The sequence below is a fragment of the Astyanax mexicanus genome, chromosome 10 (genome assembly GCF_023375975.1).
Source record: "Astyanax mexicanus isolate ESR-SI-001 chromosome 10, AstMex3_surface, whole genome shotgun sequence".
Taxonomy (NCBI): Eukaryota; Metazoa; Chordata; class Actinopteri; order Characiformes; family Acestrorhamphidae; genus Astyanax; species Astyanax mexicanus.
In genome coordinates this window covers 47,997,630-48,011,086 of record NC_064417.1, presented here as the reverse complement: position 1 = coordinate 48,011,086, position 13,457 = coordinate 47,997,630, and the positions used below count along the sequence as shown (strand labels likewise).

At 38.3% G+C, this 13,457-nt stretch overlaps 1 protein-coding gene across 3 annotated transcripts in view; it reads left to right on the top strand.

The window, feature by feature from the left end:
• inppl1b (inositol polyphosphate phosphatase-like 1b) overlaps positions 1–13,457 on the top strand; it is a 45,898-nt gene that overhangs the window by 28,610 nt on the left and 3,831 nt on the right. The window contains exons 19-27 of one of the 3 annotated variants that reach the window (XM_022684272.2): positions 854–935; positions 3,788–3,874; positions 5,918–6,025; positions 6,173–6,261; positions 7,864–7,951; positions 8,042–8,197; positions 8,536–8,665; positions 9,659–10,499; positions 13,193–13,308. In XM_022684272.2, coding sequence (XP_022539993.2) covers positions 854–935; positions 3,788–3,874; positions 5,918–6,025; positions 6,173–6,261; positions 7,864–7,951; positions 8,042–8,197; positions 8,536–8,665; positions 9,659–10,499; positions 13,193–13,308 — 1,697 coding nt within the window. Of the gene's footprint in view, positions 1–853; positions 936–3,787; positions 3,875–5,917; positions 6,026–6,172; positions 6,262–7,863; positions 8,198–8,535; positions 8,666–9,658; positions 10,500–13,192; positions 13,309–13,457 lie in introns of all 3 variants that reach the window. The other 2 variants (XM_022684271.2, XM_022684270.2) reach the window with 2 other exon arrangements.

The window sequence follows — 13,457 nt, the reverse complement described above, 5'->3', positions numbered from 1 at the left end:
ATAGAAATTTTAACTTGTTAACTTTTTAACTTAATTAAGGATGCAACAAATTAAAACTATTTGGCCAAAATCAAAGCCTAACAAACTGCAACATTGGCTGAATATCAAATTCTGAATACTGTTTTTTTTTCTTTAGATTTACCACTTCTCTCACCAAAGCATAAAGTAGCTAGCTAGCTTAAATGAAATTTTGTCTTGCTTTTCAAACAAAAAAAACATTATAAAACTACAGTTACATTTTTACACGTATTCTAAACATCAAACTGTGCTTATTCCCATTCTTGATCAAATAATTTTGGTTGTCAGATACATCATATTGCCAAAATATCTGCTGCTCTGCATTGCTGTGTTTGGTGATGTGAGGCCTGGATGGAGATGCACAGCTATGTAAACTCTTCATTCCATGAGTCTTGCTACGCTCTACTGTTCTGACCCCGCTCTGTTATTTTACACTATCGCTGTCGTTCCCAGTCTTTTACACGCTGTTATAATATCACTGACAGTTGGCTGTGGAATATTTAGTAGTGAGTAGTGAAATTTTACGACTGGACTTGATGCTGTACAGGTGCTGCATCCTATCACTGTACCACAGTGCTGGAGTTCACTGAGCTCCTGAGAGCCTGAGACCCATTCTTTCACTAATGTTTGTAGAAGCAGTCCCAGCATGCTTAGCTGCTTCATTTATACACCTGAGTTCAATAATTTTGATGTGCGAGTGAATACTTTTGGCAATATAGTGTATTTGATGCATTGCGTGTCTCATGTTTCTCATTCTGAGAACAGTGTGTAAGCTGAAAGTGATTTATTCCACTGGCAGATAATGTTGTATTAAAATCTCTGCTTCTGTTCTCAGGTGCGAGTGAATGGGCCGTCATGGTGTGATCGTGTTCTGTGGAAATCATACCCAGACACTTACATCACGTGTACTTCATATGGTAAGTTAAATTCCTACAAGTGTGTTCTGCTGCTTTCGGGTAATCTTTAAAAGCAATTTTTAGCTTTTTTTTTGTAAAGTTTTCTTTAAACAATATGAACAAAACATTTTTTTTTGTCAATTTGCTAATTATTTTAGTTTTTTTTTTTATATAATTTTATTTCTAATTTTTCCCTTTTAGTCCCCAATTTACAAGGCCAATTACCCAAGCCACTCATTCGGACTCCCCCCATCACTAGCAATGCCCCAACACACCAGGAGGGTGAAGACTAACACATGCTTCCTCCGATACATGTGAAGTCAGCCACCGCTTCTTTTCGAGCTGCTGCTGATGCAGCATTACCGAGCAGCCAGCGCGCTTGGAGGAAAGCACAGCGGCTCGGCTCCGGACATTAGCTCAGGAGTTATGTGGGGAGAGAGCGCCATCTACCCACCCGGAGGGAGCGAGGCCAATTGTTCTCCCTCTGAGTGCCGGATTTAGTTTGTTTTTTAATATAAGACTTAATGAAGATGGTTTAGTCTAAACTAATTATTGAAGAGAAAAAAAAAACATGAGTTACATTGTCTGTAACAAATCTAGTTTTACTCTTCAAAACCTGTAGTCAAATTACACATCATACATTTAAATAGATATCACTTTATTTGGATGGTTCATTATAGAGGACTCACAGACTCTCAACTACCATTCAAGAAACATTTAACTAAAACCTGTTAAAAACAACAGAACTCTCAGCTAAATATAAATATAAATGATTCTTAAAGGAATCTAACCCTACACCTAATTTTTACTGTTACAGGTTACTGTTAAGGTATAGAATTAGGGTTAGGTGTAATGTTAAATTCAATAGAAAATTATTCACATAATAATAAATAATCCAAGTAAGGTGTTACCTTTAAATATTTAAAAAACAATGTCCCATAAAAGAAAGATTAGATTGGATTTGCAGACAAACCAAGTCTCCCTGAAGCTGTGGGAGTCTCCCGCATTTCGGTAGTGGCTCCCTGATGTCCGCGAGTCACATATAATCTCCCGGAATTCAGACTTTTATTCTCTAATCGCGTGTGGGAAGGAGAGAGAGAAAACAGAGAGGGTTCTGATTGGCCTGTTCTCTGCAAAGTGTCTGTGAGACAGCCAATCAGTTGTTAGTGTGGGCGGGCAGTGTTTTTCCCCCCTCCCGGATGGGATTTGTTCAGTGAGTGAGAGAAAGCAGATCATGGCGGAGGCAATATTAATAATTATTGTAATATGATATGAAATGTTTTTGATGTTGTGCAATTTTTTGTGATATTGTAACTGTCAATTTTTGTCAAATATAGGTTTTTTTTACCAAAAAAAAAAAAAAAGCAGAGGCAGGGTCTTCCAGAAAGAAAAAAGATAAAACTCATTTAACCTCTGAATACTCAAAATTTAATAATAAAAAAAGTAAAATTAATTAATATAAAAGTAAAGTTTCACCCCCCGGGGTGTTGGATGGGGTAACCTCCCTGAAATCACCTTTTGCAACTTGGGATGTCTGGATTTGCATAGTTTTTGTACAACAGTGAATAATATTATTAAACCATTCAAGGAATCTTGTTCACCGTAACTAGGAGTGGCATCCACTTCTCTGCTGGACTCTAGGATGAACCACCACATCTTAGTGTATTGTGATCAGACCAATCAGTATTCCAGATATTTTTAGAAATAAATGAATAATGTGTTCTCTGGACCAAACAAAAAGAGAACCATCAGAAATATTCCATATGAAAAAAATTACAATATGCTTCATGAACAAATTCACTTCAATTTGTATAGTGCAGTGATAGCATTTTATCACTTAATCACTAGCAGTTTATTTGGGTGGTCTATTATAGATGCCTCATAAATGCCTCACAATTGAATGTCTACTAAATGCAACTTAACTCTCATTTGAATGTAAATTATTTTTTATAGAACTTATCCCTTAATCCAGCTCCTACCCTAAACCTAACCTTAACCATGAATTAACCCTAAAACCCAGCCCTTAACCTAAACATTAAATATATCCCTAAACATAGCAGTAAAATGTTAAGATTAGAGTTTAGATTAAAGTCAGGTTTAGGGTTACATTCAACAGAGAATCCTTTACTTTTACCTTACAGTAAAATTGCATTTAAAGCTCCACTAGATAGGATTGAGATTTTGTGCTCGAGTTGCAGAGTGTAATAAATGTTTTGTTAGAACTAAAGGTCGGAAAGCAGGTCGCAGTTCTCGCGAGCGTTGGTCGCGGCTGCCTCGGAAAACTTACAGAGTCTGGTTTATTACATTACTATTACAACTCAATGCCGCACTGCAGTGACAGTTACAGTTTCAAGCTGTAAATTTTATTTCTTTAAAAAGATCAAAAATCAAGGAAATCCTACCTAGTGATGCTTTAAAAAACATGTAGTTAAAAGTTAGTTGAGCATCTCTGTTTCATCTATAGTGGACCATCCAAATAAAGTGATACTGCAGTTTCTGAGAAATAGCTGAAATGATCATAGGTTAAAAAAAATAGAACTGAACTTTCAGTGGCGTTCCAAAATTAAACACAAAAGACTACAAAGGTTTTCTTTGAATTTGTTTGTAGAGGCCACACTGGCCTGTGGTCCACCATCAAAGTCACATCCTGTCTGTGTAGCAGTTCTAAAAATGAGCCAGTCCACACACTTTATCCTCCTCAGCAAAGTCACTCGTAGAGCGTGTAGTGTGTGTAGGATTCAACTCTCTGATACAGGAAAACACAAAAGTGCATGTTAGAACTGGGAATAAAGTTATTTACAGTGTTCTGTTAATACTGTTAGTGATATTTGATTAATTTGTTCTTCTGTGATAATTCTGGTCATTTATCTCAGGTTGCACTGATGACATCTCGACCAGTGACCATTCTCCTGTTTTCGCAACGTTTCACGTTGGTGTGACTGCACAGTTTCCCAGGCAAGGTTTGTAGTTTCTACTTCAGTTTGAAACGCTCGTACACATTTTCCATCCCTGTTCCTCATTTTGCAAGAACCCGCAGGGTTATCAGGAGGCTGCTGACCATGCAGTTCTCTGAATAACTGAATTTCCTTTTCTGCATCTTAGTTCTCCTTGATATGCAATTCAATCTGAGAACATCATCAGTGAATTTGCTTTAAATGTTTTGTTCTTGTTTCACAGCATGTGTTTTAATTGCATAAAAACAATATTTACTCTGAATTAACATATTATTGCATATATAGAGGAAAATTTTCTTCTACATCAGGTTTTCTTTGATGTGGACGGTGTGAGGGTTTTTGCCATCTCTACAGTGCTGCCTGGTTTCGAAGACCTTTTTTAAATTAATTTAGTTTTAATAATAATATCATGATCTTTAAATATATACAAGAACTCCTTGTCCAACCTGTCATTGTCCACCTTGTTTTGCAGCCTGCAGTAACCTAAGAACTAGTGTTATGTGTTTGTTGGGGGAACTTAGAACAAGGTCATGTAACATTTTAAAAACGTTTCATGAAATTTACTGTAGTAATGTTTTTGCCTAACACAAAGGAAACGGAATAAGTATTTTTTTAATAATGTGTAACATTTTTAGAATGTTACAGCAATGTTATTATAGGAACGTTTTCTTCTAACATTGGGCGAACATTGAATAAGGTCTTGTAACGTTTTAGATTACGTGAACGTTACTGTGGAATTTTTTTTCTAACATCAGGGGAACTTTGAACAAGGTCAAGTAACATTTTAAGAATGTTCTAAGAAGGTCTTTTTCCTTTAAACAAGGTTGTGTAATGTCTTTATAATGTTACATTAATTTCTAATTCCTATTGTGGGAAGATTGTAATGTAATGTCTTGTAATGTTTTTAGATGTACAATGAACATTATGGTGGAAGCATTTTTTATGAACATCAGGGAAACTTTAAACAAGGTCATGCAAAGTTGTCAGAACATTCCATGAATGTTACTCTGGAAACATTTTTTTCATAACATTGGGAGAACTTTGAACGAGGTCATGTAAAGTTTAAGAACATTTCATGAACATTACTGTCGGAACATTTTTTTTTCCAAACATTGGGAGAACTTTGAACAAAGTTACTGTGTGTAATGTTTTTAGCACATTACATTAACATTATTGTGGGAATGTTTGCTTTTAGTTTTGAGAGACTTTTTATATAATGTTAGCTAAGGTTGTGGGAATGTTTTCTGTTAGCTGGGAGGTGTTTGACACATGCGTGACAAGTAATATGAATTTTAAATAAAAAGTGATTAAGGAAAGTTGAGGAAATATGATTTTTGTGTAGTCTGAAGTCTTACACAGGGATTGAACAATGAAACTAAAACACCTGTCATTTTAGTGTGGGTGGTTTCATGGCTAAATTGGAGCAGCCTGGTGGCCAATCTTCATTAATTGCACATTGCACCAGTAAGAGCAGAGTGTGAAGGTTCAATTAGCAGGGTAAGAGCACAGTTCTGCTCAAAATATTGCAATGCACACAACATTATGGGTGACATAGCAGAGTTCAAAAGAGGACAAATTGTTGGTGCATGTCTTGCTGGAGCATCTGTGACCAAGACAGCAAGTCTTTGTGATGCATCAAGAGCCACGGTATCCAGGGTAATGTCAGCATACCACCAAGAAGGACCAACCACATCCAACAGGATTAACTGTGGATGCTGTAAGAGGAAGCTGTCTGAAAGGGATGTTCGGGTGCTAACCCGGATTGTATCCAAAAAAACATAAAACCACGGCTGATCAAATCACGGCAGAATTCAATGTGCACCTCTGTTTCCACCAGAACTGTCCGTTATTGTGCTCTAAAACCAAGTGTAAATATAAAATGTAATTTTTAAGTGGCAAATGGCACAGTATTCTGATAATGCTTCATGTATTCATGATATTCATGGCACTACAGGGCAGTGCTGTGTTAAAGAAAGCTGCTCTGACAACATTGCAATGGTTTTACAACTCTTTTGCTAAACAAATGCCCCGTCTCTGTCTTGGATCCAGATTCATGTTCAGACCGGGCCTGGATTGAACTGGAGAGTGTGGAGGCCATAGTGAAGACTTCCAGCAAAGCCAAGTTCTTCATCGAGTTCCACTCTCGCTGTCTAGGAGGTGCCTTTTCTTCTCTATTTCCCATCAGCCGGAGAGATGTGCTGAAATCTGCCTGTCTGGCTTGTTTTTGTTGAATTGTCAGTGAGCCATAAGATACATGTGTGTTTTCCGTGTTTTCTTTTCTGTTATTGCCCTCTTCCTGTCTAGAGCCGCGTCGCTCCACGGAGAATGACTCGCAGAGCTGTGAGGTGCCCGGCTTCCTCAAACTGGGCTGGTCTTCAAAACAGCTTCCCAAGGTTCAGCATACTTTAACTTCCCTTCCTTCAACTGTTCATTAAGTGCCTTTAAAATCACACATTCTGTCTGAAAATGCAATAAGTAAATCCTAAACTGTAATGCTCAAAGTCATGGGACTGCAGAATGTAAACTGATCATAAAGGCCTTATCTTACACCCTGTGTAGGGCACTTCACATTGCTCATTGCTATCTTACACCCTGCCAACAGCCTATTATTATTATTCACGTCTTGCACCTATGTTGTTTAAATAGCAACAACGCTTACAAATATATCTACACTGGTGGGTGTGGTGGTCTGTAAGTGAGATGTGTTCAGGTAAATTTCTGGCGTATCGCTATCTTGGCAATGAAAAACACTGGTGCACCACTAACTGAAAACAAACTAGGCAACCATCAACCATCAGATGTTCATTGCTATCTTGAAAGCGCAAGCCCCTGCTCGTTATCTGTACATCCAACAGCATATATAATGTTGGAAAACATTATAAAAAAAAGTAGAGATGGGACCGATCCGATACAATATTGGTATCAGGGCTGATATTGACGTAATTCGACGAACTGGATATCGGGCGAGCGCGGCCGATCCACTTACCGATCCATATTCCAGTCCGCAGCTTGAACTGGACAATAAATCCGCCGTAACGTTAATCTGAAACACTGATCCGGATTCCAGTTTAACAGTTTACCCTGAACCCCCAGCAGCTTTAGTCTGTGGCTGACTGAGTAAACTTTAGCTGTTTGTCTACAAAAAAATTCAATTATCTGGAGCGTTTTCACTTCGGAAACGCCGAACAGCAGTCAGCGTTCGAGGGCTGCATTCTGATGTTGTAATGTATTAACTACAGACTGGAGTAAACTATAGTCATAATCCACATATCCTATAAAACCACAGGATCTACAAACGCTAACCAGCACAAACACACCCATCTGTTATTAAAAACAGCGATTAATTTATTTCGGAAATACAGTTAGCCCGACAAATGCATTCCGGCATTGTGAATGTATTAAGTAACTATCTCAAGTGAACTACAGCCATAATCCACATTGGATATCAAACCACAGATCCTACCAAACCTAACCAACACTAAGAAATCAATAAGTTATTAAAAAACAAATTAATTCAGCTCGGAAATGCAGTTAGCATCGCCGGTTAGCTGTTAGCCATTGCAGCAAATTACTTTCAAAGGGCGGCGTGGTCTGTTTCAACCTTATTATGTAACCTATGTACTAATAATAAACTATCGGCAGTTTTATATCGGTTTTATATCGGTATCGAATCAGAGCTGAAAAAGGTGTATCGTCCCATCACTAAAAAAAAGCTCAGCGTCATACCATAAAAATTAACATTGTTTGTTCTGGTATAATTTTTTTGTTTGAAGTGCTGTAAATACATTTAACATACATATAAATCTAACATACAAATGATAAAATATGCATAAATGATAAAGTAATCCTTGTTCATGTACAAGCAACTAAATATTGATGTTTCTTTATGAATCTGGCCTTAAATTATGTCATTTTGTAACACAATGAAGTCACAAGGTGTGTGGCCTTGGGAAAAAATACGTCTCAGACACTTACTTTCCTTTTCTGTTTCTCAGCTTCACCCCCTTGTTTCAGACATGGAGTATCTTCGAGACCAGCACTTGCTGCTTTCTGTGAAGTCATGTGACGGGTTTGAGTCATATGGTGTGTACCAGCTCTGTTGGACGTGTACTCATGACTGTGACGGGTTTGTTTGTGGTTATGGGAGATTTTGTGCCGCTGGCTTGTTTTCAGGTGAATGCTGTGTGGCTCTGCAGACGGTAATAAGCAGCTCTCTGGAGTCGTTTGAGACGTGTCTGACCCACAGGGGTGAAGAGATGGGTTCCATCAGAGGCCAGGTTAAGGTCTATGTGCCACCGACCCGGCGCCGGACCCGGGAGAGAGTCTATGGTGATTGGGCTTCTTGTCCTTTTTGCTCTTCATTGAGTTTTTTGTGCTCTATCGCTTCCTTATATTCGTCCTTCTCACTGGGCGCCCACCACGGCTCTTCCTCTTTTGGTTCCTCTGTCGTTTCTGCTCTGCTTTCTCTTTTTCTTCTTTATCTGTTATGGCTTCCTCTTTTGGCTCCTTGCTAACAGACCTTGTCCAGATGCATCCTGAGGCCTTTAGGACGCTGAGCGTGAGTGTGCCACTCTCTCTGTACGCCTCTGGCTTTTACCCCAGACAGCTCAGTTATTTATAACACCCCTTGGCATGAAATTAAATGTGTGTTTATGTGCCCGTTACAGAGTGGATCTGCGTTGAGAAGGATGATAAAGGATCAGCTAGGAGCCCATGGTCATCGTCGCCTATTCGTGCCCCCCTCAGTGCCCTCAACAGTGCCCCTGTCAGTGCCCCCATTAGTGCCCCCATCAGTCAGTAAGTCACTTGCTTTACTGTGCAAATTAAAAAAGAGCTGAAAATGTTAAATCCTGGGTGTTCACATAGGCCCAATCCCATTTCACAATTGTATGCCTACTTCTTGTTTTTAAATGTCATCCATCCCCTTGTAACTAATGCAAGTAGGAAATATCAATTGGAACACTCCCACAGGTCGCATTTCCTACTAGTAAATTCTGGAGAGCCTCACCAACCCAATGTTCAGATTCCAAGATGGCTGCACTGCAAATCAACAGCAGAAAAAGTAGTAGAATTATACAGTTTACAGCAGCCTCAGGTGCTAGAATGTACTGTGTTGCTTAAAAGTTTGTGAATCCTTTAGAATTTTCCATAATTCTGCATAAATATGCACCTAAAACATCATCAGATTCTCACACAAGTCCCAAAAGTAGATAAAGAGAACGCAGTTAAACAAATGAGAGAAAAGTATCATACTTATCGTCACTTATTTATTATGGGGAAATGATCCATTATTGCATATTTGTTTTAGTTTTAGGTCATACTTTTTGCGCAGAAATATAGAAAATTCTGAAGGTTTCACTAAATGTCAAGCACCACTGTAAATGCTGCACCATTTGGGGTGGAATAGAAAATGTAGATAGCCAGCTATCTAGCTACTGAAACAAATTACTAGCAAAGTAATGGCCAGAATACATTGAAACTACAATAAACTACAACAATTCAATGGTTATCATATTTTTTTCTTGAGAAAATACTAAATTTATGGGTGTCTTTGGCCACTTGTGCAGGCATTTTGCCTGTGATTTCTTGGAGTGTGCCCTTTAAAAAATGTACATTTAAAGGCCATGGAGCCCTAAAACTCCACTCTACCCCTCTTTCCCCCCCAAAAATCGAGACACCCTACCCATAGGTATGAACAGCAGGGGCAAGAGGTGAAATGGGATTGAGCCATAATCATTTTCATTCATAGCATTATAGCACTTCCCTCTACTAACCTTTGACTTTTTACAGTTCTGCTTTCAATCTCTCTTGCAGAGGTCCTTCAGTCCCCCGCAGTGTGGCTCCTAACAGCTACACTAACCCCGCCTACTTCATCTTTGAGGGCGTTCCCATGTTGCGAAAAGTAGAGGACGACCCCTCGCCCAAAGAGTCCTGCGCCTGGATCAGGGACTCAGCGATTCAACTTCCTAAAGTCACAGGAGGTCACAGCCATGACCGGAGAGCTGCTCGGAGGTCTGACTTCACCGAAATCGAGATTCCTGGCTCTCTGCCACCTTACGCACCACCTTCAGACCTGTCCACCCAACCGACCCCTCAACCTGCTTCATCCTACCAACTTTTCCCCGGACCGTCCCCATCCAACCCTTCCCAAAACCAAAAGAACAGCATGTCCAATCCTTCCATCCACTCACAAATCCAAAGGTCTAGCATAACTCAAGAGTCAGGACTCAACATATTACCTGCCAAAAAGTTAGGACAGAACGCGTACATGAACCATTCAGTCTTTGCGCGTGATGTTCAAAGGCCACCCAAAGAGATGGTGAAGAAAGACTTTTCCAGGTTGCACCAGGAGCGGCCGGTGCCGGCACGCAACGGACCAAAACTCTACCCGTACATGTCCAGCAGGGTCCCTCGATCTGAGGCATCTGTGCCCTGGGTTGTAGAACACCCACCTGCAGCATCAACTGGTGATAACTCACTCACTGCTCTACAGATTGCCAAATCATTAAGTGAGGTGGACTTTCTGCCAACGGAGAAGAAGTATCCATCAAGCTACAGGTCCATCCAGCCGAGGCATTATGGTTATGATTATGCCTTAGCATCCGAGGCCAGTTACTGCTGGGAGAAAGAGGTACAGTATTAACATTATAAACTAGGGGTGGGCATCGTCACTGATTTCCCAGTTCGATTCGATTCAAAATCAATTAATTTAGGTAAATTTCAGTTACAATATAAATTGTAGTTTAAATATGAAATGTAATTATACAAGGAAAACACTTCCATTATTAAAATATTAGTGTTTATATTATATAGACTTAACACAACAGTTAGATTCTTCTTTTAATTCTTCATTTAATGTAGTTCATTGCTACACCGTGCTTCACATCTCTATACATTATTACATATATTTTTATTTATTTGTGTGAAAAAGTGTGAAATTTACCCACTAGTTCAGATGGTTCAAATAATAAAAACACAACAAGCAAAATGAAAAATGTAAAGAGAGAAAACTTTATTAAATTCAAAGGAAAAAGCAGCCGATCTGATCGGAGTTCAGCTCCCCGTTATAAGAGCCTCTTCTATGGCCTTCTATAATCACTAGGGACAAAACAATCTGAATTAGTGACAGTGTTTCATAGAAAACACGACCATAACGCCATTATTTACACATTAAATCACTCAGTTACAGGTTAATCTACAGTTTTTCTGTCTAACAGTTAAACATGGTACACTGTAAGACCGCCTGATGCTGATATAGAGCACCGATGGGGCTTCCCCGGAGATATGGCTAACCCGCTAAGCTAACGGTGGATTCAGCAAGTCAGGTCTTACTTTAAATAAAGTACAGGTGGAAATAACACTGGAAAACAACTTTAAACAGTGTTTAATGTACTAGTTTGATAAACACAGGCAGCAGTCAGTGAAAATACAGAAGAAAACTACATACATTTTTACAGAAACTCCCTACAGTGAGACTCCTGTGCTCCAGCTCATCCCAGCCAGAGGGCTGTGCTCTCGAGGATGATCTTGCGAGAAGAACGGGGAAAATGGGCTATTTCTATTCGATTCGGGTTTATATGAATCGATATTGGATCATTCAATATGTGGAGATCTGCGCAAGTGAAGTAGCCAAAACAGGGCAAAAAATCATGTTTCAAACATTTCAATCTCTCCCTATTCACATAGATGGAAGGCTGTTCTCATGTAACTGAAGATAACTGACCAATCACAGTTCAGAGATGGCTGCTGATTGAACAGATTGGCCTAAAAGGACTTTAAAATTGCTTAGATGGGAGGAAATAAAAAAACACTCCAATTTCTAAGACTGAAATTTGGTGATGCAATAAACTTTTCCCTGTAGATTTTTCTGGAAAACAACAAAGTGAGTCTCTTAAAATGAATGGAAATAATTAATGAGAGTGAATACAATAACATGAGATATTGGGCGTTTTACCTTGTGCTTATGACCTCAGTGCATCAGTGCTAGTATTTCACATTATAGCATTCACCTTCAGTGTATTACTGCGATCATATCACCATTCTGTTATCATGAGTTATTGTAGATTTAGAGATAAAGATGATAGAATAAATTATCTGTTTGTTTATCATCAGTCCACAAGTCCATTTTATTATTCACCTCACTACTAAAACATCATCATCAGACTCCACTATGGCCCACACCCTGCCAGCCCTGTTCAATATTAAGAATGTCATTTTATGTAAAGCTAATCTTTGCTTTGCTCTTTATTCAAATTATTTGTTCTACATAAAATGGTGATAAGATAAGCCTCTGTCTGGTCTAGTGTAATGTAGTATAACCACTAACATCATTATCTAATTATTATATTTTTTAACACTGATGCGAAGTTATTAGATTATAACTTGAAGAGCTTTGATCGGAGTATATTAATTATAATAATACGGCTATTAAAACATTGAAATATATTTAGATGTTTAGGTTTAAATGTGATTATCTTCTCTAATATATATAGTATATTATATTTATCTAATATTATATTATATTATATTACATTATTTCGTGGTTTTGCATCATTTTAAAGTTTGTGAATTGTAGATTAATACTAAAGTTAACTTTTTCTACTAAAGTCAACTTTGAAGAATTATTTAGTATGCAAAAAAGTGCTAAACAAACCAGAATGTGTTTTATATTTTAGATTCTATAAAGTAGCACCTCTTTCTTAGATTAGACAGCTTTTCACATCTTGGCTGGATTTTCTCAGTCAGCTTTATTTAGTTAACAGCTGTGCCGAACTCATCAAGAGTTAGTCACTTGAATTTCTTGTCTCTTAATGTTAGTTTGAGAGCACCAGTTGTAAAATAGTGAAGAACGTTTCAACTAAGTAAAGAAAATTTTCAAGAACTTTGCAATTTTGCTTAAGTGCAGTCAAAGACCATCAAAAATGTTATGATAAAACTGATCAAAGGAAGAGCAAGGGCTCCCTCTGTTGCACAGGATAAGATAATCAGAGTTATTACCAACCTCAGATAAGAGCATATAAATGCTTTACAGAGTATTTTTTAGTTTGTTTAACACTTTTAAGTGACTACATGATTTATTATGTGTTCCTTCATAGTCTGGATTATTTCAGTATTAATTTACAATGTAGGACAAATAATAAAAAAACAATACTGTTACTGATGCTGGAATTTGAATATTGTCTACATAAATTACATTTTAAAAGAAAATTAAGCACAAAAAGTGCTTAAGCCAGACTTTTCCACATTGTTTTAGTTAATTATTTGTTACATGCACTTTTCCCAAGCTCTAACAGTGACGCTGTACCGCTGATATGATGTTCACAGGTGTCGGTTCTGCGTGGAGCTCCAGAGACAGTACGGGAGCTGCTCAGTACTCTGGGGCTGCAGCGCTACACTCAGGGTCTTAGTCTTAATGGCTGGGATGACCTTGATTACTTCAGGTGAGATAATTGCACTGGGCAGAACATTCAGTCTTGAGGTTTGAGCTGTATATGGTGTAGTGGGGTGAGGAATAGTGTAGGGCAGGAGTTTCTCAGGATTAGACTTAAGAACCACTTATTTTAAGACTGGCCCAGATTATGGCATCAGT